The sequence below is a fragment of the Sander lucioperca genome, chromosome 6, assembly GCF_008315115.2.
Source record: "Sander lucioperca isolate FBNREF2018 chromosome 6, SLUC_FBN_1.2, whole genome shotgun sequence".
Taxonomy (NCBI): domain Eukaryota; kingdom Metazoa; phylum Chordata; class Actinopteri; order Perciformes; family Percidae; genus Sander; species Sander lucioperca.
Genome location: NC_050178.1, coordinates 29423605 through 29448994, shown reverse-complemented (window position 1 = coordinate 29448994; position 25390 = coordinate 29423605). Strand labels below are relative to the sequence as shown.

Genomic DNA, 25390 nt, shown 5'->3' with positions numbered 1-25390 from the left:
TTCCGGTTTATGACATTTTTTTATTTTATTTTCATGCATAGTCAAGTGTTCAATGCATTTTCTACTTGTTGAGAGAGGAATTACTGCAGTAAATTGACTTAGCATGGTCTATTTTACTGTCATTAGTGAATATTGTAGAATATTTCCACACTAGTAATAAAGGGTTTGCATGGCCCTGGAAAAATATGCTGTTGCTTACAAATAAGAGCCAGTCATGCTTCTAATGTAGTGAGGAATCAGAATGCAAAGACAATTGTAGTCAAAATTCAGAACTTTAACTTTTCAAATTTCACTTCTTCTTTTTTTTTTTTTATAAAAACCAGTACAAAAAATAGAACAACTTGCAATACAGGTACATTACACAGTATTCAATAAATATAAAAAGGAAATATAAAACAAGTGACTTAGTGAAGTTACAATTTGCATTAATATTACATACACTATCACACACACACTCTCTCTCTCTCTTTCAATAAGTGTTTATGTTGAGAGGAATGGATTCCAAATGGCTGTTCTCTATCATTTTACATTCAAAGCTCTGGTTTTTGTGTTTAGCGTGAAAGCTCACGTGATTGCCACCAACTCGGGATAACTATCACGAATACGTTTGTTAAGGATAATCAATAGAATTGTAAGCTCATTAGAGGTTGAAAAATTCTTACCAAGGTTTCAAATTTGTTTTTATCCAGAAGAGAAGCCTCCTCCCTCTCGAACTCTTCCAAGGTGTTAATCTTTATGATCTCAATGCTAGATTTAGGCATGCTCCTCTGGAGTTGTTTGACCTCATCAGTGAGAGTCACCAGCTTTGTCAGCACTATTTTTTGGAATTCTGGCAATAATGAGAAATTAAGAAAAAAAAAAATTACTCACTATAATCATGGTTCTCTGGTAACAGCAAGGCATTTCAGTAAAAGTGTGCTCTCTAGAAATCCCAGAAAAATGAATAACTATTCAATTTGTTACATAACACTATTTAACAGGTAAACTTTAACCCTGTATTTGACAAATCAGTTGTATTAAATAACAATTTTATTAAGAGATGGTTGTCATAAATGCCAAAGCATTAAGATGAAAACCTGAAGTCTGATTCACCAGTTACAAAGAGTATGTAATGTTAATACATAAGTAATTAGTCTGGGTGTTACATGAAAATATTCTTGTACTTACTCGCTTCTGACAGGGGGAATGTGGTTGGCACATCCCTATTATAACTGGACATTTCATGTGAAAGACCTAAGCAGGAAAGAAAAAAAGTGTGTGAAGCGATCAATATATTTAGAACACTTGTACAATGTGCCTCATTGAGTGATACAACCAATGACATTCACCATCTATGCAGACTGATCTCATGAAATAGCGTATGTATGACACGGCAATTCGTATTTCCATTTGTGGCGTGCTATTAACACGCATAATCACTTTTTTGCGTGTTTATCAACGCCGTTTGTTGTCCATTGACTTAACGTTAAATGACTATAAATATATATGACCTACCCCAACCCCGTCCCTAAACCTAACCGTCACTTGGGTTAAGAACATTTATTAATCTTTTCATACCATCTTAGGGAAAAAAAATATCACTCCCCAGATATAGATATTCATTTTGTTCCGTTTCACGCTGAACTTTAATGGCTTTGACATACACGCGGACTCACTGTGACATTTAACGGCGTAGACTGACATGCGGAATAACATCTTACCACGCGGATAGCTCAAAATGCGTATAGATAACACGCCACTTGGCATGAAAGTGGCGTGTATGTTTATGCAAAGTCATGATGTCATGTTGATCTATGGACCTACCTTCCACAGCCTGGGACCTGTGTACACCTGAGAAACCCAAACTACCAACATTAGTTATCCAGTATGAATAGTATTATTCATGCTAATTTGATATTCAATAAGACAAGCCAAATGTAACTGGCAATACTCACGACTGCTTGAATTGTCCCAGCCCACAGACCTGGATGAACCTGTGCAACCCAAATGTAGCCATTATCAATAGTGCTAATTACCTATGCTAATTTAATATTCAATAAAACACTACTGTGCCTGGCTATACTTACAACTAATTGAACTGTCCCGGCCCACAGACCTGGACCTGGACCTGGACGAATCTGTGGAACCCAAAACTGAAACATCAGTTTGTCATGACCAATTAGTAACCTGCATGCTGATTTGAAAATTTAAAAATGAAAAGTTTAACTCACCACTAGTTGACCTGTCGCGGTCCAAAGACCTGGGTGTGCCTAAGCAATGCAGAGCAGAAACATCAGTCATTCATTATCATTAGTCCTAGTGACCTGCCTGCAATATTCAGCAATGAAAGGCTATACTCACGACTAGTTGTCCTGTCACGGCCCACAGACCTGGCTGTACCTACGCAATGCAGAACAGAAACATCAGTCAGTCATTATCAAGTGTTAGTTACCGGCTGCCTGCTGATTTGATAATCTGGAAATTAAAAGTTAAACTCACGACTAGTTGTCCTGTCACGGCCTGCAGACCTGGGTGAACCTAAGCAATGCAGAGCAGAAACATCAGTCAGTCATGATCAACAGTCCAAGTGACCAGCCTGCAATATTCAACAATGAAAGGCTATACTCACGACTAGTTGACCTGTCACGGCCCGCAGACCTGGGTGAACCTAAGCAATGCAGAACAGAAACATCAGTCAGTCATGATCAACATTGTTAGTTACCTGCATACTAATTTGATAATCTAAAAATGAAAAGTTAAACTCACGACTAGTTGACCTGTCACGGCCTGCAGACCTGGCTGTACCTAAGCAATGCAGAGCAGAAACAAACATTAGTGATTCTTTATCAACAGTCCAAATGACCAGCCTGCAATATTCAGCAATGAAACGTTATACTCACGACCAGTTGACCTGTCACGGCCCGCAGACCTGGGTGAACCTAAACAAACCAAATCGAAAATGTCAGTCAGTCATGATAGGAAGAAGTAGATGATAGAAGTAGTAGGGCAGCACAATTAATCACATTTTAATTAAAATGGCAAAATTTGTTAAAGGCAAAATATGTGTCATACATTCTAAAATAAAGGTATTGTGGTTCTGCAGAGACATCCTTGCCTACAAATAGTATCCTACAGTCTAAAAAAAAATCTTTGTTTGGTACAGATCCTCTCAAAAAAAGAAATATTTTTAATATTTAATTTTATATATATATATTTTACAATGAGCATAATGATACAAAAATGATCATTCCCTCAAATATCATAAATCATATCACAGTTGCAATATCAGTAAAATTAATTGCAATTAGATATTTTCCTAATATCGTGTGATCACAGTAGTGATTACTTGCATGTTGATTTGGTATTCTAAAAATAAAAATTAAACTTTGGAACGAATTGTTAAATTAAAATATAATTTGAATAGTAAAAAAAAATATTATTTGATTACTAAAATCACAAAATGCTCGATATTTGATGAACAATTGGCTTTATGCACAGACACTACTTCCTGAACTTCAGCCTGCTCCTTTGTTTCCTGTTTGCCATTATTGGACAAACTGATGAATCCAGGTGTGCTTGGCCTATGTAGTCACAGCAACACTAATCAGACACACCTGGATTAATCAGTTTGTCCTATAATGTCAGACAGGAAACAAAAGAGCTGGCTGAAGCTCAGGAAGTAGTTCAACTGTGCATAAAACCAATTCAAGTAAATTCAAGTTAGCGAGAGTGCGAAACATAAGGCAATGTGAGGTTTTTAGTTTACTGAGCTAATGTTATGTATCATGTAATGTTAGTGACAGGCTGCGGCTGGGATTCGGAAGGATGGGTAATAGATTTAACATTAAGTTTAAAATTGTCATCCACCAAGCCAAAATGCTTATGTTATCATTATCATTAGACAGCCAATTATGTTTGTTTCAAATTATTCTAATGTTTCATTACAGTGTTGATAATGCATAATAGTGAAGTACAGGCTTCATTTGAGCATTAAATATTTGAATATTAAAAGAAAAATGAAATTTGAATAGTATTAAATGGGAAGATTGACAGCTCTACTCACCACTATTTGATCTGTCGACGCCCACTGACAACAAAGACAGATAGTTTAATACAAATACTTAACTTAAAATTTGAATCTGGTTAAAATGCGCATGGTCATCTTAGTAACAACTCACCATTCTTTAACTTGATTGGTGGGGTGGGAAATACTGGAATTATTGGACTGGAATCTTAGTAAATAAGGGGTATAGCAAAATTAACAGACAGTTTACTTGATTTTGTACTGAGCACAGGCAACTTTTCAATACACATTAAATGAATGCCAAAATAAACATTTCTGTACCTCCTTTCCGCTTTTCTTTATCATCCTCCTCAGCAGTCGCCTCAGACAGGTCAGATCCTTTTAATATTAAAACACGTTGCAATTGTAACATGAGTTTGTGTGTTTTCTCTATTCAAATGAATAGAAATAAATAGAATAGAATAGAAACAAATGATGGGGACATACCTTCAACAAAATCGTCAAACTGTTTTGTTTTTTTCATCCTTTTTTTGACTACAACCTCTTCGTCTTCATCTTCTTCACATAGTTCAGCATGGCTGGTTTGATCGTAGTCTTCACACTCATGGAAACTTTCTGCAAAGACAGCAAGCATGTCATCAAAGCTTATATCAATGTATAGTCCACATAACTTCTCCAATTTGTTTTACCATTGTATCAAAATATAAGAGGTTACCTGAGGTAATTTTTACTTTCAACAATGGGAAAGTTTCCCAGTCCTCCTTAGGAGCCACATGGTTGTCAAAACAATATTTTGCCCTCGTCTTTGGCCATCGAAGGGTTTTCTCAGCTACATTAACCCAGGCATCAGGGATGGTCCCCTCCATTTCCTTCCCATTTTCATTCCAAACGGCCCTGACGAAAAGCATAACCTGCAACAAAAATGAATATAATAAATAAATGAACTATTATATATATCAAGTCAAGTCACGTTTATTTATATAGCGCTTTTCACAATAAAGATTGCCACAAAGCAGCTTCACAGTATGAGTATATATATGTATATATATATTTACTCACTGCTCTTGACTAAAGAACTTTTGAAGCTTTAATAAGGATAAGTCTATATTATTTATATTTTACGCAGTGCAGGTTGTTTGATAATTAAATTTCGGTATATGTCCAAGGCCTACCAGTTAGACAGTAAGGGCACAGGTAAATATGACATCTTTACTGTTGTACTATTGAGACAAATAACAAGTTTGCAGTATTGCTAAGATGTCAATATTTAGTTTAATTATATTTTATTTTAGAAAGCACAGTGCATTTAGTTTTTGCTTGTTTCGAGATTTGAGTTGAGCAATACACATTTCATGCAAATCATGCACCCATTTACATACCCAGTATATACTCAACGTACTTAATGTCTTGCCAATCTTCATCATGAATGTTCAATGCCATGCAGCAGAGGAATCATGACAGAGCCATTGTTGAAAGGAAGGCAGGCTACTTTTCGACCAAGGTCTTTTTCCTTGACTTCTTTTCTTCTAAGTCTACGGCCATTCCCTATGTAAGCAATGTTCAAGAGGTTTGACGGACATGGTTTGTCAAACAGGTCGACAGTGTGTCTCTGTTTTACCACATCGCAAACAACTGTACCATCTCCCCTCCTCTCTTGAACAAAAGCAAAGCTCTCATCTTCCAGAAGGAAACAGCTGTCTCTTCTTTTTGATGAAATGTACATTTGGGGCTTTGCTTTAGGCTGTGCAGTGGAATTCCCCTGGGCATGTTCAATTTCGACCAGGCGTTTGGACACCTGCGCTAATGGATTTTGGCCAGTCCTGACCAATCTTTTGATCTGCTGCAAATAGTTCTCATATGGAAAGCAACATATGTCATTTAAAGAGCACCTGAAACGAGAGACATCTTCATGGATGTGTAACAGGGCATGCACATTGTACACCGTAAATGTTTTTCCATAGAGTGCAGGGCAGCTAGACACAAAGTGCCTCATCAGATCAGCAGAAAAATCCAAATAGGCAGCTCTTTTCCTCTCATCTGAGTCCAGCATGATGGATACTGCCACGGTTAATGTCACAAAATGAGCATACAGCTGTGAGGAGACTGTATTTTTTAGTACTATGGGTCCCGTGTACAGAAGAAACTGACGGAACTCTGTGGCTTTCCACCTGTCCAACTCCTGAAGGCCACGGGGCTGTCGTGCAAACTCACTGGGCATCTGGCCTCGTAGCAGGTTTAGTTTTTGTGAGATTTCATTTTTCTGTCTCAGAGAAAGCCTACACAGTTTTGGGCCTCGAGTCAGATACACCAACAGCCGCCTAACAACTCCCAAGCAAACCGTATGCATATAATCCAAAACAAAGGCACTGACACAGGGAATCCCAGCAGCTATTAAAGGGCTAGATCCATTTTGATGGCAGGAATACTCTAACTGACTAAATCCTTCATCTGTGCGCAAGGTTGATGTCAGCTGATTGAAGACAACTCTTCTTTCAACATAATGACCTTTCACTTGGCACCTCTCACAGCTGTCATATGCAGTATGACCTTTAATGCATTTTAAATATGCTCTTGCGGGTGCATCACAGATAAAGGTACGAACATTTACGGCATACTTTTTCTCACGAAACACCAGGCCATTCTGTTGGAGATTTTTGAACTCCTCCAAAAAGTCATGAAGATACGCATCAAGGGGCTCAGGTTTGCTTTCCCCGCAGTACAATGCCACAATAAATGGACTGAAATTGCTAAATGTAACCAGTATTGGCCAGAACTGGACTTTACTACTTTTGAAGATTGGTAGTCCATCAATGTTGACATCCAAACTGACTGTACTGTGTTGTTGTCTAAAAGCATCATTTTGAGACAGTACACGGGAAATGCCCCCCTCCAAGCCATAGTAAATATACTGTCCATTACATTTGAATGGCTGTCAATGACTTGAGGAGTGTCTAGTAATGTGCGTGCATCTTTAGGGAGTACATGTCCATGATCCCTAGAATCTGCAACAATTCATTTAGGGACCTATTAGTAATTTGATGTCTTGTACTCCACTCTCGCAAGTCATTGCCGATGTTTCTAACTTGGACCTCTGGTCAGGGTTCAAAATCTCCACATCTGATTCACATATTCCGATGTCAGTGTCAAAGTCTGAACCATCAGTGGTCACACTGATGCTGTGGTCATCAGTATTGCTTCCACCATCATCATTGGTTGTTGCCTCTCTGTCATTTGTGGTTACTGCGTCATCAATTGTCACCGCAGTGTCTTCGTCAGAGTGGAGAAGTTCATTGATGTCTGCTCTACGTTTCCTCCACATTCTTAAATAAGCCATCTTTAACCCTTAAGTTGAAACTGTCAAAACAAAATTCAGTAAAATTAAATATTTTGAGTGTGCACACACACACACTAGAGATGTGCGGATGTGCGGAGATTGTCCGTTTTTTATATGCAGATTCCGGATCACGTGTTCAGTTACAAATAAGTTAGATAGTATAATGTATATTTGGATTACGGGCTCTCTTTGGCGTCAACAGACACTTATTTGGGTTTATTTCGCGCTAGATTGCCTTATATTTAACAAATGAACGAAATCAATGCTCTGCTAGTTAACTGGAGATGTTTTATTTATTTGTATTGGTACATTCGTGCTGCAGGATGTTTCAAAAGTGGCATTAACAACCTTGGCAAAAAGTTGTTTCAAAAAGCAAATTATGCCTATGCATAAAATTCTAGTCTAAGAATAGCATAGCAAACTGTGCTTAAAAAATTGAGGGGTAGAACGGTACACAGAAATCGCAGTTCGGTTCATACCTCAGTTCGGTACGATTTCGGTGAGTGTGTTAAAACCCACGTATTGTAACTTAAAAGCATTGCAGTCTACTATTCCTGACAAACTTTCATGGTTGCAGTTAGTGTTACTACAGTAAATCCATGGTGAATGTTGCTGGACACTGGATAGTTCATTCATGGCACAATGTTTCTTCCTGGTTTCGACTTCAGCGCTGTTTGATCAGTTAATAACGAAGAAATTTGAATGTTTCTAACTAGATTTCACAACGATGGCATTACTTCTGTGGCAAATTTGATATATATATTGTATATATGGTACTTTGAAGACTAACTGTGTTGATAATATAACATTGAGACAAAAAAGGTAGAGGGTGAATACTCACTTCTCTTGTCAGCTACTCAGATGAATGAGGGATCCTGGCCACAGAAAAATAAAGAAAGAGAGGAAAGGGGAGAATTAATTAACAAGGGTCACATTTCAGTACTAGTATCATATTAAGCCAAACAAATATTAAATTGTTTCTTTGCCAACTTGAGGTGAAAACAAATTCACAGTTACATCAATGGACATTGCCTAAAACGGAAAGTCCATGGCAAGATGTGTTTTTAAAAATTAAATCATTAAAACCTAATAGTCTCTAATGATATGCTACTAGTGCTTATTTTAAGAACACTATATCTATTCAATTAAGTGCTAGTACTTATTCATTAGCTACTATTACTGATTCATTAGATATAACATACAACATAGTTACGTTTTTGATACAGCCAAAAGAAAGAAATGCCCAAGAAATTTCTGATTCTTTTCAAAATTGAAAAATGATTCTTTAAATTATTTTTTTAAATAAAACTAACATCATATTACTGTTGAAAGAGCCACATATGGACATATTTTGGATTAGGCTAATGTCATGTTGCCCTAAGGGGCCGTCACACAGCGCGTTTTTGCGTGTATAAATTCATAATTTCAAAAATGTAGGCTCACGACAATCACGCTCATAATAGAAGCGACGCGGCACGCTCGTTTTCCCAAGCGCCTCTGTAGCATATCAACGACAGACACCATGGGAGAGCATGCGCTTATGGAAAGGAGAAAGCGGTGTGAACTGCGTTGCATGATGGCGAAGAGGTACCAGCAAATAATTAATTGATTTCAATATTAGTTTAATACAAACACTTGATTGTTCGTGTTGTACTTGTATACTTTATTCATTGTGCATTAAATAATGTTAACAGATTAAATTTATTAATTTTAACAATGTAGAATCTTTTTTTATTTACCCCAAGGAGAATAATTGCTACAGTAGGCTATATAACTATTTTTTATGTTATTTTATTATATCTATGTATTTAACAAATGGAATCTTATTGTAAAGTGTTTTTACTACAGTTTCCATCTTTGTAACCGTGATATATACTTTAATATATGTACATTTAAATTAAGCTTTGGTACCGAAATTGGTACAGAAAATCGTGGATTATTACTGGTATCGGTACATAACTGGTATCCGTGACAACACTATAGTAGTTTAATGTACTACTGACACTAAAACTCTGAAAAAATTTTTTTTCTTAAAGTAATTTTTATTTTGGGTGAACTATCCATTATACATATTGTCATTATCCACAATATGTATTATTGCATTTTGTATTATTGTTACACTTTATATTATATTATTACTTTATATTATTTATATTATTACATCCCTAGAAATAACCCGTTCGGTATGAGGCTTTCGGTTCGGTATGCATTTTCAAATTTTTTTGGTTTAATATGAATACTTGTACCGTTACATCCCTAGTACTATTTATTAGTTACTAGTACTTATTATTAGATACTAGTACTTATTCATTAGATAGTAGTACTTATTTTGATGGTGACTAGTAACTATTATTTTGTTACTATGAACACTACAGTGGCTGTTCTGACTAGTCATTATAAAGAATAAGCACTAGCTGACGTTAATGAATAAGTAATGTTACTAGTAATTAATGGAATAGATAGTATCTAAAAAAATATGTAATGTTATTGACCCATTTTCAGTTTTTATAAACATGGGGACTTTTTTTTGGGCGGAGCCCACTGTCCAGAGCCCCAATATTTTTGTTTGCAAAAGTTCATTTTAACGGATGGACATGTACATGCTCAATGGATAGACATTCTGACAGGATTAAGGTTAACGTTGGTAAATCACTGGTAAATCAAAAGGTTTAGAGAAAAAAAAATGAATTACTTAGGCTAGCTGATCCAACTGAGACTAACAAAAAAAAATCGGTAACACTTGATAGTCCACTTTAGACAGTCTACTAACTATAAGTAACTTTGCAACTACATGTCAACTAACTGTCATTAGAATATTAGTAAGCTGTCTGCTTAATATCTACTAACACGTTATTTGTTGGTCCCCCAACAGACATTCTACTGACTATAATTAACTTGCCAACTACAAGTCAACTAATTCTCCTAAATCGATTCCTAACACCTAACTATAACCTAACAGTCTACTGACTGTCTACTACAGCTTACTAATACTCTAATGAGAGTTAGTTAACATGTAGCTGCTAGTTGAAAAGTTACTTAAAGTTAGTAGACTGTCTAAAGTGGACTATCAAAATAAAGTGTAACCAAAAAAACTTTTAGATATTTTGAAAACTACTCCCTATTATAACAATGTTACTTACAAAGTCCTTGATGGGACGTCGACTCAAGTGCAACACCGTCAAACTGCGACAGCCTTCCTTGGCAACTAAGCTAGCTAGCTTAAGTAGCTAGCACGTCCTTTAGAGGGAAAAAAAACATTTGAATTACTTAGCTGAACCAACTTGGACTAAAGAAAAAAAACTTTGATAACATTTCGAGAAACACTCACTATTAGTATTACCATATTATAACAATGTTACTTACAAATTCCTTGATGGAGACGTCGACTCAAGTGCAACACCGTGAGACAGCGACACGAGACGGAGACTACTAACGTTAAGCGATCTTAAGTAACGTTAGGCGTCCAGGGGGAAAAACACATTTGAATTACTTAGCTGAACCAACTGGTACTAACGAAATAAAAACATTATAATAACATTCGGGAATCACTCACAATTAGTATTATCAATATTATAACATACTTACAAAGTTCTTGATGGGGACGTCAAGTGTAACACGAGCCAGCAAAAAGCCTTGGTGCAGAATGCGGCGGAGGCGGAGCATGCTGCGCGGACTGCAGTCATATATCCGTCCGCCACAGAACTGAGAAACTTGTATTCCGAGCATGTTTGATCATTATATAGATAGATCATGTTATAAAAGTAAAAAAAAAAATCAAGTAATTGTATCACAGTTTGAAAAAAATCACAGTTGTATTTTTTATTATCACTATAAAGGTAGAAACTATTTTTCACAGGGGATCGAGGGAATCTTCTTGAAACCGGAAGGTGTACCCAGTAAAACCGCCTTTTCCACCACACTTTTAAGAACAAAAACGAAAGGGGAAAAAAACACTATATCCGAAAAACATGCTTATCACTTTTTAAAAATATAATTTTATTAATTAGCATACACGTAATAAAAAAACACACCAAAACAATAAACAATAAAAAATTGACATTTGTAGGAGTATGGGTGAAATTTATTTTATATTTGGGCTTGCCCTTGCTGAAGGGTCAAGGTGGTCAGAACAGCGCTCTTTTGAACCCCAGGCCTTCAAAAGCTTATTTGGAAATTTACATTTAGGCTACCCTCACCCTCAAACAAAGACAATGACAAATGGAAAAAATACAAATAAATAAATAACTTCTAGAATACATAATTTAATAAAACTTTAGAATATTGTCCATATGACTGGACGTATTTGTGTCAACGTCTACCATTCCCACATCCCAAAAATCATGTGGTTATAACTCACATTATCAGTTATGACAGTTTGGTTTATACCTCGCCTTAAGTTTGAGGGACCAGATTTGTGCCAAACTGCCTGGATCCTCTAGGCTACCTCTCAGAGATCAGATCGTAAAAAATCATTAGTCAGACTGCCCCTGCTTTCCCCATTGTGACTGACCTGTCTAAGTTTAAGAGCAAGGTGACCAAAAGAATAAATTATGTCAAGGCGTGGAATTTGAATGCAATACAATTGGATATGACAAGGATCGTAGCGTCACTATGGCGTCGCTCTACAGCGTTGTGACCGTTTCGGAGTGATAAGGGGTGAGGTGATAAGTCCTGATTTGAAGATCTGCAAGGTCTGCAGCCAGTTAGCACAAGCAAACTGCCCTAAAAAGCCTGCTTGCTGGTGAAGTGCTAATTTCCAATGTCCTGTACTCAGCATGAACACTGTACACGCAATCGGGTGTTTTATTAATAGTGATGAATTACTAAAGTCGTTTGAGAATAGCTGTTTCAGTGTCTGACTCATTAACACACACCTACCACTATCAGTGGTGCTTGTTTTCATTTTTATTTATTTATTTAATTCAATACTTACTTCCCTATCACCCTAGATTCTTTAAAACGGAGACGTAACAATATTGTAGTGTTGTTTTTTTTGCAATTCAGTGACTACACAGCTGATCACCTGAACCAGTTGACCACCGTCCCATGTACTCATTTTGGAGGTGCACCCAAGGGAGAAAGCTTATTATATTTGGAACTGTCTTTCACCGGGATCATTTTGTGTACATGTGTAAATTGTATCAATATTATGTGATCCTACTTTGAATTAAATGTTTTCATGAAGTAAAAGAAAATTGAGAATTTGTAATCTGAAAAAATCTGTTAGCTAATTCACAATGTAAATTTTATGCAATCTTCAAGATCTAAACATGAAATGACAATCTATTTTGAGTTTTGAGTTCTCTAAGAATATACATGCTGCAGTGTTTAAGACTTAGAAACTGTATAACGGAATGACAGACAGACGAAGTTTGTAACAGCCTTTTGAGTGGGCAGCCCACAGTGGCCTTTACATATTTTCGGTCATTAAAGTCTAGATGTGCACATGTTTATATTGTGCAAATTGGATGTGCTATAGGTGCTGAAAATCTCGGTACTCTTTGGTACTGCCAATTTGTTTTGTTTTGTCATGGTTCATGTGTGCAATAAACATCACACATCGTGAGAAAAAAATCGTGGTAGAGTATGTGATATCAATTCTAAGCTAAAAAAAATTGTGATTCATATTTTTCCTGAATTGTGCAGGCCTATAAGAAATAAAATAATAAAATCATCAATAACTAAAATCATACCTACATCTTTAAGGGTCATTATTCTAGGGTGACCAAACGTCCTCTTTTGCCCGGACATGTCCACTTTTTACCTACTGTCCGGTGCGTCCAGGTTTTTTTTTATAAATTTATTAAAATGTCCGTTTTTCACTGTTTTTCATGGGACCATTAAGCATGTACTTAAATTGACTGGCGCTTTGCACACAATACTACGGTACTTTGTTGTGTGACGTAATTCCCGAGAGGCTGCTTTGTGGGCAGCTCTGCGACACGCACATACACAGGGACCAGAGCAGACAGCGGAGCAGCATTGCACACAAAATGCCGAAGCGTGTCCTGCTAAAGATTTCCCACCGTGGTCAGAAAACACAGGGAAGACACTTTGTTTCTCTCACTATGACTCTAAAGTTGTACTTGCTCGCCGTCAATCTCACTTCTTCCTCGCTCTATAACCCACTCCCCACACACACACACACACACACATGCTGGCTCGACGCACACACCAGCGCACAAGTATAAACATCAGGCCACTTACGTAGGCTACGGCGAAAGCTCTGCGTGGAGCCTGCACATAACCATAAAACAAGACTAGTGCAGCTAGTGCAGCTTCACAGTTGAACAGCAAAAAAAATGTCCCACGTACCATCCCGGTCGAGACCGGACAAGTGGGAGGCGGAGTGCACCATGTGCAAAGCTGGCACATATGTTTCAGTGTCTTTATTATTTATCTTATTACATTGAAAAGGTATTAAGAGATATTTTGTTGAAGCTGGATTTTCTAACACAGAAGAGGTCATATTTAGAACATTATTTCATATTATTTATTTATTTAAAAAGAGAGCTATTATTTTGTAACGGGTTGTTACAGATTTTATTTTATTACAGAAGTTATTTTTGCACCATTGAGGCATAATAAAGAATGTTCATTAACCTCTGAGAAGCCTGTCTGGATTTGTCTCGAGGCCGGGCCGAGTGTCCTCTTTTTTGGAAATCAAAATATGGTCACCCTACATTATTCTGTTTGCGATTCATGTGACTCAGCTGAAACACTGCAGTTTGCAACAATTAATAAATTACTCTCTTTGTACTGAATTCCCACTAGGTGGCAGTATTAGTTAGATAAATCTAGTGCCCTTTATATAGAGTGTGGCCAACTAGGGAATCGAATGTTCTGAGCTATCCCGTTATGAGATTGGTTCCGTGGTGGTCACGTGTTTCGTGGACTCATTGTTTGATACCAACATTCATCTGATTCCCATTGACACAGTGCAGGGAATAGTGGAAAAATCAAGGGGGTAAGCTTCGCTTCAGAACTCGAACCTCCTATGGCGCCATTTTGATGCTACAAAACGATCACCTCCCGTTAGCATTCCATTGACTGCCATTCATTTTGACGTCACTTTGCCAGCGAATAACTTTACATCTGAAGCGTTTAAAGACTCTATTTGTCCATTGTTTATTTCTAAAGAAACACGACAATGTATAAAAGGCTCCATTACCTTGTACCTCACGTTATGGCTCCGTAGTAGACGTTTTTGTAGTCAAAAAGTAGAGGAATTACCGTATAGTACAGGAGAAGCTCGCAGGCAGTTTGGACTTACATTAGCTGTTTAAGTTTAATTACTAACGTTAACTATCATTTTAGTGATCAATAAGTAGCCTGTGCCTATGTTATGTCCTTACATATACCTACGCTCTCCGTCTCTGCAAGATTGGGAATGATTGAGATTTCTCTTGGCACAGCTACCAGAAGACTTACAACTTTCAGACAGGTTGCTCACGTCACATCTACGTCTTCAAGCTCAGTTTGAGGCTGCTCAGTAACGCTCAGCCATCACCGGAAAAGTGCTTCTAATATCCGTCACTGGTCTCCGTCCAGAGCAACGGGATCTGTTGGTCCATTATATATAATGTCTATGGGAAACATGTAATAAATTATTTAAAAGCGAAGCTCAATATTTCATTCAATAAAATGATGGTACAAAAGGAGCACTAATGCCACAGGTCTTACGTTGACAACATGGAGCAGATATAGGAAACTCCGAAGGCAGTTGTAATATTTACCTAGCAGGCTAGGCTAACGCTGTTGCGCTAACGTTACCAAACGTCAGCGTAGCGTTAGCTAACTGTCTAAACTTGTGAAAAGCCAAACAACATCCCCGGCCAAGCTGTGTTTCACTTTCCCTCCAATATTATTATGAACATAATAAAGACACCTGGACTCGGTCGAGACCAAAAGCCATATGACTATGGCAAGATCACAAGCATTTAGGTACATGGAGTGCTAGTGAAAAAGCTAATGCTAGCATAAGGCTAACTTCAAACTTCATTCATTTCTAAAGCAGTTAGAACTTTTTTGACAGCATGGTACACATTAACGATGGTATTACTATATTTGTCCTATGTAATTTGTTATCATATTGAAGAGAGAAATTGACATTTACCTCACACAATAATGAACAGCTCCCATACTTTTCGCCTTTTTGGTTCACAGGGGGACTTGTGAAATCTTTTGCCGCTTCCCTGTCTTTCATTGCAGTCAAACGCACAACAGTTGGGCATTTTTTTCAGTGATTTATGTCATTTTTTAAATAATTTATTACATTTTTCCACTATTCCCTGCACTGTGTCGATGGGAATCAGATGAACGTTGGTATCCAACATTGAGTCCACGAAACACGTGACCACCTCGGAACTAATCACATAACGGGATAGCTCAGAACATTCAATTCCCTAGTTGGCCACACTCTATATAAAGGGCGCTAGATAAATGGACATGGACTTACACTCTTATTAATCTATCTGATTACAGATGAACAGATTTCAGAGCCTCAGTATATTTTGGTAGAAACACTGTTACATTAATGTGTTACACCCTGTTTTATTTTTTCACTTGTGGAACAGAAATGTCTCTGATTCTTTGACTTCAGTCACTAAATCACCCTTATGAGGTGTTTTCATGTTGATCCTCAGGATCAGGTTGTAACAGCTATTTAAAAATCTTTTACTTTGTGTGAAGTTTTACTAAATTATGAAATAACTCATAATTAGTTTCATCTGTAGCTGCGTCCAATCAGAGAAGAACATCAACAATACAAACATGGAAATTATTTCAGCATCACGAGCTGCAGCAAAACTTACAAGAAATCAGTTTTAATGGATCAGGTGAAATATTAAACTAAGTAACACGATGTAAAAGTACAGAAAGTTCTGCTCTGTTTGTCTTTCTAGATGCTGTACGCAGAATATTATAGATTAAGAGTAATATGTATTCATACTGTTTAGAGCGAGCGGTAATATGCTGCTTAACAGACATAACTTGGCCATTAAGTGTAACATTATTATTGACATAACTTTGAGAAATATTAGATTATTTAGTAACATATAACTTAACTGTATTTAACATGTCTTATGTAGTGTTTTCTGTAGAGAACAATCAGCTACTCCACAGTTACATGTAGTAGTTAGTTTGTGTTAATATTTCTAACGACGATCTCAGCTGTATGTAAGAATCAGAAACCTTTTCATTCCCAAAGTATTTTGGTATAGAGCAGAAAACACTACAGACTTTGTTTTCTGCATGTTTTCATCTCAACTGGAAAGAATAAACTCACTGTAGAGAAAAAAGTCTCAGAATCAGAGCTGACCTTCAGTCTGTACAGTGATGAAGTGAAGAAAACAAGTTCTGGGCATTATTTTCTCTATGGTGTAATATGGAATAACTTGTGTTTTGATACTATGGGCCCTATTTTAAACCCTGTGCAGTGTAGCGAAAAGCCCGACGCAAGGGTCTTTGCTAGTTTAAGACCGACGCAGTTGTCAATTTCCCGTCCAGCCGCTGCGTCCTTTAAATAGCAAATGCACCTGCGCCCATCTGTCCACCCATGGGCGTGCTGGTCCTACAGGGAGGTGTGTTCAGGTGCATTCTGGGCTTATTGCTATCTTGAGGCAGTGGCACACTGTGCTTGTCACACACACACACACACACACACACACACACACACACACGTGGTCCTGGTATTAAACAGATGTATGTAAAATGTTTCAGTATTAAGAGACAGAAATATACATGATCAAAATGAGCCCTAAGAGAACAGGCTAAACAGAACATTAGTTAGTGCTTTAGAAGTATTATCAACTTGAAAAACAGTTACAAAGAAATAAAATATGTTGGCGTATAAATGTCACAGTATGATCCCCAGATTTAACGTGTTTTGAATCATATCAGGCCTGTGATCACATACATGTGAGAAGTAGAGAGTAACGTTATTAAAATCTGGACTCACCTGGGATGTTTTCCCTTCTTCTGTCTTTTAAAGCAGCCATATTATACTCATTTTCAGGTTCATAATTGTATTTTAAGGCGAGACACTACAGGTAAATAGGCTAAAATTTTTAAATAATAGATATCTCCATGAAACTTCCTCAGTTGATTACTTACACAAGTATATAAAAAAAAGTATTACAAGTTTTTGAAATGTTTATGTTTAATTATGCAAATTAGGCATTTTCTCATTAAATATGCGCGATTTTGCATATATTTTCGGTAGATAGATCTGAACATATGATAAAGCCAGGTGCAAAATTCTTTTTTCATTTTGTTTACACACAAGATGAAAACAAAATTACAGAGGGATTTCAGGATATCTGCTTTCATTACCTAGGAAATCAAAATATACTGTCCATAGCCTTAAAAAAATCGATTTTCGCCATGTTTTTTAGCTTAAAATTTCACATAAATCAGGGCAGGAATGATTTATTAACAAATCCCTCTGTAAATATCTTCAGAATACTACTAAGTGTATAACTGGAAAGTTTGGTGTACATAGGTGCTACATAGGCTGAGATGTTTATACTGGAGAATGACAAAAAACTCATTTTGAGAAAACGGCATTTAAAGATTTAAATAGTGGAATTTAATACATTTCTATTGGAAAAATTGCTCAAAAACAGAATAAATGCTCAGGCCCTTAGTGATAATAATATAGAATATTTCAAGCTCATGAAAATTGATTATTTAATAAAATGGCAGGCATATAAGGCCTACAACTGCAGTAACTCAATGAATTAACATTGGCGTATCATGCACAAAGTTGCAGACAAAACCCACGCTGGACAGGTGTATGGACACAGAACAAGACCAACAATGGATTTAACAGCTTTTTAAAGTCTAACTGTCCATTCCAGCACCATATGTATTTTAGCTGTGCTTAGACTCTTGCGCTTATGTTTTACACTGCTTTTGAGGTCCTGAGCATATCAGTTTCTCTCATTGAATTGACCGTCACAACTGTGTCTGAAGCCACAACTTCTCCATAACAGAAAGCATGGCAGAGGCACCTTCATGGCCATACTTGCTGCTGCTCCAGCTTACTTTTCCCACAAAACAGTCCCCTCAGTCAGCTGATGGTGAAGATAACTAACCAGAACCAGTCACCTTGAACATTGGAGAAAGAAAACAAAGTAGTCTAAATTATTATTTGACAGATTATCTGCACACTGTCAGAGATACGAAGAAGAGACGGATCCTGACTAAATACAGGCTCAGTGACCACCAACTGGGTCAGACAGAGATATACTTCCTCCTCCACTGGGAAAAACTATCTTCACTAAGAGAATTACACCTTGGAAAAATAGCCAAAAAAAGTTAACACCAGAAGAGAAGCTGGTAGTTCTCCTAGGAGAGGTGACAGCAGCTCCACTGACAGCTACATATGGATCTGCCTGCTACAGCCTGAGGGACTCACACCACTTTAGGATCCCAAAATTACAGATCTGTTTAGTAGCCTATTATATAGTAATTATATTATACAAAACTGTAACTGTTGTGTAATGTAATTGTTTTGTAATATAGTGTGTTGTATCGCGATCAGTACAGTGTGGTACATATGTGACAAATATTTAATATATGACATGTAGGCTATGACTTTCTGTAAACTGCTTTGAGAGAGAGAGAGAGAGAGAGTCTGATTACCTCCGCTGTCTGAACACTCCTGTTTTCTGAACGACAGTTTAAACATCGACGTACTATGTGAAGGCATTTCATCATCTGCTGTCTTAGTTTGTGATCCCCTGTGTCTTCTTGCTAATAACAACTGTTTTCGTCTTCTCTGAGGTGATTTTCGGCCGTTTTCGACGCACTTCTTTCAACATTTTGAGCTACCGCGGAAATGTTAGAGCACGTCACGTGACCATTCTGAACGAATCACGTTGTCAGAAATTGGCATCAGCCAATGGGATTGCGCATTTTGAGTTAAATCCCCCCTTTTACTTTAACGATTGGTTGCTGATAAAAAGGAAATGACCATATTTGGATCCGACAGCATTGTACAGGAGAAAGAGAGCTTTCCAACGGTATATGTGACGACAGGGTGCAGACAACGATCGCGGAGCAGCGGGATGATTTAGAACGCCAACTTTTGTTGAATTTAGGTGAAATCTACCGCCGCAAACAGACAAAGTGTAGTAAAATAAAGACCTAAATGTGTATTTCGGACTTTATTTCACCACAAATCTGAAAGAAGACATGTTATTGAAGACAAATAGCACAAAATCTCAAAATTGACCAGTGAAAAAAAACCAATGTTTTTGCCTGCCGTGTCTCGCCTTAAGGTTGTACCAGAATAGGTTTACATGGTTTAATTTTCAAAAAACACCATATTTTTGTTGTACTGCACCGCTCTCTCTCACTGCTGCAGATCCTCTTTTCACCTGGTCTCTGTTTTAGCTACAGAGTGAGACCTCTTTTCTTCTTCTTCTTCTGTACTATCTTTGATTGCACTTGCACATGCGCAGTAGCTCAGATGTAGATCATGTCAGCTAGCTAGCTCCGTAGACAGTAAAAGAAAGGCTGTTTCTACAACTTCGGTCAGTTACAAGGCAGGATTACCTGGCAGACTTCTAAATGAGGGCGCACATGTAAGTAGTTCTTTTGTAGATTATGGTGAACTTGTGTGTGTTGTAGCAGTGCTTTACTATTGAGAACGAGGTAGCATGCTAGCGTTAGCATTAGCGTTAGCATGCTAACGCTACAAGCTAATGGTTGCGGTTAGCCTGCTCGTTTCGGCTTGTGACGTCACAAGCCCTGCTGATTTTGAACAGCTCACCCAGAGACTGAAGGCAGGACACGTTCAGAAACCGTATCTCACTCTAAACACCATGGATGGATTTTTTTCAAAGTTTATATGCGTGTGGAAGCACCAGAGACACAAAAGAACACCCCAAATCCCAGAAAAAGTGATTTTTTCATAATATGGGCACTTTAAGATAGGATCTAAAAGGTAAAACAAAAACATTAGTTAGTGCTTGTGAAATATTAGCCCTTTTACAGACACTTCAAAATAAATTGTATTATCTTGCAGACATATTTAAATGTTTAAAAAAAAGAGCAGACATAATGAAAATACTCACCAATAACAAGCTTAATGTGGAATATTTGAGGTGGCTGAAGACAAGGAAAATGACAGGTGTATTCTCCACTGTCAGATATCTTTGTATTTCTGATGATTATGGAGGCGTTGCCGTGTTTCAGTTCATCTTGAAGATGAGAGACTCGACATTTGAACTGCTCACTCTGACCATCTAGACCGTTGTTGGAATGAATGCCTGCGTCATACTGGAACACCTTCTTCTGACCATCATCTTTCTGAGCAACTTTCCTCCAGTCAAAGATTTTAAACTCAATGTTTTCCTTGGTGCTGAGAGAACAGGGTAAGATTACATCAGTCCCTCCTTCCTCTATGATGACTGCTGGTCCTGAAAGATGAAATCATGTATTAATCAGTATGTTCACATGCAGAGTAATTAAGTTAAGACAGACATAATGGAAGTTTGTTTGTGATAAACATACAAACTTAAGCTATAACAAAAAAATAATCTTGTTATTTTGCACATTCTATTTAGAAAATCCTTTGCACTGCCCTCCAGCCACATATTGCCCATTTTAGTTTTTCAGGATATATTTCAGATTTTGATCCTGAGTTTATAACCTGTGGAGGTGGGCGTGGCCTGCAATCAGCTGCAGTGGAGACAGGTGTGTGGATAGAGCAGGAGAGCAGTGCCAGCTGAGTTGATTGTCTCAGCTGTTGGTTGTAATTGAGGGGCCATCCACACGGAAATGCTTGTATTGCATCGTTTGGGCCGATCATCGAAATTAATCCTGTAAACGCACTGCCTGAAGATGCACTTTGTTGAAACCTGGTCCCAGGGTGAAAAAATTCGGAAATGCCGGCCTTGCGTCTTCGTTTGGACGGTGAAGCCTCTTATCTCGCGACGACGTTTCATAACAACAAAAACAACAACAATGGCGGACTACATGCTTGTGTTCCTGCTGGAGAAGATATTAGGCTCGTTCGAAATGAGCCAGATCTGCGCAGAATGGATCACCGGCGATCGCCGGCCAATGTATGCTGGTTAGATTTGTGTCCGACTTGATCTGACGTCATGCACACGTGGGCAATGATAACCTCACGAGATCAAGGCGGCCGCAGTTTTTAGAGCCAGGCGCCGCAGTTGCTCTCCACCGACTGCAAGAGCCAGGCGGACTCAGGGCATGCTGGGAAACACCAGCCTCTCAGCTGATCTAACAGCTGATTGGTTCAGAATCGACTCAACATATTGACGTTTTATATAAACGTTTTATTGATTTTGATTTGGAGGGATTTTAACTGCTATTTGTTTGATTTAAAGGCTTATTCTGTACAGAACACATGTTGTGAGGGTGATAGTGACGTTTAGAAGTCAGTGAGACTAAATCTGTTCAGATTACAGATCATCTACAGTGTGTTATTAATTAAAATTAGCAACAGATCACATGTAGAGCATTTTAACAGCTACTCTGTCATAATTAAAACAACTGGAGACTGTGTAGGAGCTGATATATGGGTCTGATAACATTTTATTAAATCGGAATCGGACCACAGTGTTTCTGCCACCTTGGCCATGGCAAAAGTCAACGGCTTGTGGTCCACAAAAGCAGTGAAGTGTCGACCTTCCAGCATGGAACGAAAGTGTCTGATGGCGAGGTAGAGACCCAGCAACTCCCTGTCGAAAGTGCTGTACTTCCGCTCACTGGGGCGCAACTGACGGCTAAAGAAAGCCAAACGGCTGCCAGGCCCCGTCTACCCACTGCTCATAGACAGCACCAACAGCGTAGTATGAGGCGTCCGAGGTGATGGCGATGGAGGCCGTAGGAGAAAGATGCGCTAGCATGGTGGCGTTCGCCAGGGCTGCCTTAGTGGCAGCAAAAACCTTGTCCCTGCTCTCAGTCCAGTCAACAGCGTGCTTGGGTTTACTGTTCAAGGCCTCGTGCAATGACCTGAGCAGCTCGAGGGATGAAGCGGTGGTAAAAATTCACCATGCCGAGGAACTCCTGCAGGGATTTGACAGTGAGCGGGCGTGGGAACTGTGTGACCGCCTCCACCTTTGATGGGAGAGGGACTGTGCCGTCCTTAGTGACTCTGTGTCCCAGGAAGTCAATGGTGGAGAGACCGAAATGGCACTTGGCGGGGTTGACAATTAGCCCATGTTGGCTAAGCCTCAAACAGGGTGCGGAGGTGCGCCAGGTGCTGAGATTTGGACGTTCTTGCTACCAGGATGTCATCCAAGTACACAAAAAAAAACATGTCCCGCAAAACAGAGTCCATGAGGCGTTGAAAAGATTGAGCTGCGTTTTTAAGGCTGAACGGCATGCGCAGGAACTCAAACAGACCAAACGGTGTGATTTGCCAGTCAAGTAAAAATGTTTCAGCACCACGGACAGCGACAGCTGATGGCCAGCGATGGTGCTGAACAGGCCAAGTGCGCTCAATCAGTGCCACACTATATAATTGACATGGCACTGTTGTATATATGTTTGATAAGAAGAGCAGGATTATCACAACATGAGATCATGTGCAGTAATTAGCTTCTTTCAGCTAATAATCTGCAATGTGTCACTTGGCGAGGGCCCCATTCTCGTCAAGTGACGCAAGATCGGCGGCGTTTGAGGGGCCCCTAATTGGCACGGGGCCCTGGTCCGGCTGCACCCAATCACCCACGCTATCTCCGCTACTGATTCCCAGAATTTGGGGAGTTTGAGGGTAACAGCGTTCGCGGTCATGATCGTGTCGTGTCTCTGGATCCGTCCAGCAGACTAACGTTGGGGTCACCAGTGTGGAAATTGCAGTAAATTGCAAGACACAATTTCTCACTTTGAGCACACGAATGCGTGTGTCGTTACATTTTTTGCAGGAAAACAAACTCACAGGAAAAAGGCGTTCACCAGCAACAAACCCCGTAGGGTCCAACGTCATCACACATTCAGAACATTTAAAGGGGGCGCGATCCTTGAACAGTCATAATTACATGTATATGTTTTACGTTTATCACTTTATGAAGAACCATACTAAGAACAAAGTGCTGTGTTTATAATCAACAGTGTGTAGAACCACACTTAACAAATAAGGTGAATTATGTATGTCACATTCGCTACACTCTCAAATTTGTTTTTACACTATGCTCTCTCTGTATACTTTCTTTCCTTTTTCATTTCATTCCATTTTATTTCATCTCTCTCTTATTTTTAATAATGCTAATCTGTATTTTTATTTTTAACCAAAAGCCCTACTAGGGACACGTGTCATGAATTAGCTTCAGCTAAAAATACTATTATACATACATCAGATGACTGTTTAAGCTTATCTATGTCGTTTTTTTTGTATCTGTCCCTATCTAAATAAACTTTAATATAAATTTAATATTGTAAAATCCACATCAAACCTCAGACCAGAAAGTGGAGAGCTGGCAGGAAGTAACATGGGGAGATTGGGCAGTATCCCATAATAAACACACAACTGTTTGGATCGTTTCCAGTTTCTAAAATGTGAGGATTTTTCTACATTGAGATACTTTTACTACTTTAAAGCCTACATTTTCCAGTGTTGTAATAGTACTTTTACTTAAGTAAAGGATCTGAATACTTCTTCCATCACTGCTTGTCATATTTTGGTTTCTACTTCAGCTTATCAAAAAAAAAAGAAGCTTCAGGCAGTTGGCAGTGGATGCCCCACTAACAGAACTTTTAGGGAACTTTTAGGGAACGTTGGGGAACGTTAGTTTCTGGTTCCCTAAAGGTTAGTTCGAACCAAACCAAAAACTAACGTTTAGGGAACCAACCAAATGGAACGTTCTCCAGTGGTTGCACTGTACCTCCACACAACGTTCCCGTTTGGTTGTTTTTGGTTGTTTTTGGTTGTTTTGGTTGTTTTTGGTTGTTCTGAGTGTGGTTTTGAAAATGTTTATTTATACCAGCTCCATTTAAGTTTTTGAAGTAGCATATAAAAGGTTTGCAGTCATTTGATTTAGATTCACTCAAAAATGATTGGTCTTATAAAATCTAAGTAAGATAAACAACATAGCAAGAGAATATATTTATTTTTAGGCTGATAACAATTTTGTTAAAAACAATACTTTTGTGCTCGATTTCGTTTTTTTTACTGTATTAGGCGAAAATACTTAAAACAAGAATCTATCAATAGAACGATTTCTCTTTCATTTCACTTATAACTAACAAGTGGTTCAGTTCAGTGTACAAATTCAACCGTTACACCCCCACGCCAGTAGGGGGAAGACAGGGCCTCTGCTCTCAGGTGACCGACTGAAGTCCTGTCCTGACTTCCGTATACAACACCGGTATACATACCTGGTGAACAGGGCAAACAAAAGGTTTTAAGATCCGTTCGTTTGGTCCCAAATTGCACAGTGTTGTCTGATAATGGAATCAAGTCCATTTGCTTTCGTGCTTTGTCACCCAGCATGACACCCACAGTCTCTTTAATTGCTGGCAGCACCACCTCCTCCCCGATGTTACGGTTTCATGCTCTCGTGAGCCAGTGCCTCGTAGCAACAAATGGGCCACGGCTCATCTTCGGGGCCAGTGTAGCTGAGTCCTAATGTTAAGTAGCTTTCGTAGTATTTTCTTTTCACCCTCCTTTTCTTTGTTTCTTTATGAGGAATCTGGCTCATAGATGCCTCCGACTCATTCTCAATTTCTTCATTATTGGTAACCTCTGCTTCTTTTCTCTTCAGAGAACCTGTTGCCATCCACCGATCCATGTTGTGGTTCTAGACTGGACTTGAATGTTAGGCAATGGCTGAGTGCCACGAGCCTATTTTAGTAATCACACAATAACGACAATTTAGTTTTAATTTTAATTGTATATCAATATACATTTTCTTAATTTTTATGGGAATTTCCTGGTAAAATGAAGGTAAAAAACTATTATTACATGGCTTGGTTGAAATCTAAGGCATTCTGCGGTCTATTATTTTCTTGATAACAGACAGTTACACCGTTGCCATGCATAGCAGAGTGTTGCCATGGACACAGTTCTGTTTCCTCAG

The 25390-nt window shown here is 38.4% G+C and overlaps 5 protein-coding genes across 13 annotated transcripts in view; 2 read left to right on the top strand and 3 right to left on the bottom strand.

Moving 5' to 3' along the window:
- Positions 1–25390, top strand: part of LOC116063564 (metabotropic glutamate receptor 7-like) — a 480756-nt gene that overhangs the window by 134261 nt on the left and 321105 nt on the right. The gene's annotated exons all lie outside the window — the stretch shown is intronic.
- LOC116034688 overlaps positions 1–25390 on the top strand; it is a 678603-nt gene that overhangs the window by 501137 nt on the left and 152076 nt on the right. The gene's annotated exons all lie outside the window — the stretch shown is intronic.
- The window catches only part of LOC116065136 (myosin light chain kinase, smooth muscle-like), a 766302-nt gene that overhangs the window by 654803 nt on the left and 86109 nt on the right, over positions 1–25390 (bottom strand). The window lies entirely within an intron of this gene.
- LOC116062311 (butyrophilin subfamily 1 member A1-like) overlaps positions 1–25390 on the bottom strand; it is a 33075-nt gene that overhangs the window by 4816 nt on the left and 2869 nt on the right. Inside the window, exons 2-4 of the mRNA XM_036002430.1 lie at positions 20420–20764; positions 20270–20282; positions 17296–17321 (exon numbers count right to left, since the gene is read on the bottom strand). Coding sequence (XP_035858323.1) covers positions 17296–17321; positions 20270–20282; positions 20420–20764 — 384 coding nt within the window. The remainder of the gene's footprint in view (positions 1–17295; positions 17322–20269; positions 20283–20419; positions 20765–25390) is intronic.
- LOC118495302 lies at positions 690–11031 on the bottom strand. Of its 8 annotated transcripts, none has more exons than XM_036002420.1 (19): positions 10923–11029; positions 10701–10781; positions 10478–10574; positions 8179–8212; positions 4719–4914; positions 4545–4618; positions 4325–4381; positions 4043–4066; positions 2880–2918; positions 2746–2784; positions 2609–2647; positions 2479–2517; positions 2341–2379; positions 2211–2249; positions 2067–2132; positions 1935–1973; positions 1804–1830; positions 1168–1233; positions 690–829 (listed from the first exon to the last, which is right to left on the bottom strand). In XM_036002420.1, the coding sequence occupies exons 5-19, from the start codon at positions 4909–4911 to the stop codon at positions 815–817; spliced, it is 795 nt and encodes a 264-aa protein (XP_035858313.1). In that variant the 5' UTR covers positions 4912–4914; positions 8179–8212; positions 10478–10574; positions 10701–10781; positions 10923–11029; the 3' UTR covers positions 690–814. The 8 variants fall into 8 exon arrangements, 6 of the variants coding, with proteins under 6 accessions (XP_035858313.1, XP_035858314.1, XP_035858316.1 ...); XM_036002421.1 differs by having other exon boundaries at positions 2067–2117; XM_036002423.1 differs by lacking the exon at positions 2746–2784 and having other exon boundaries at positions 10923–11031.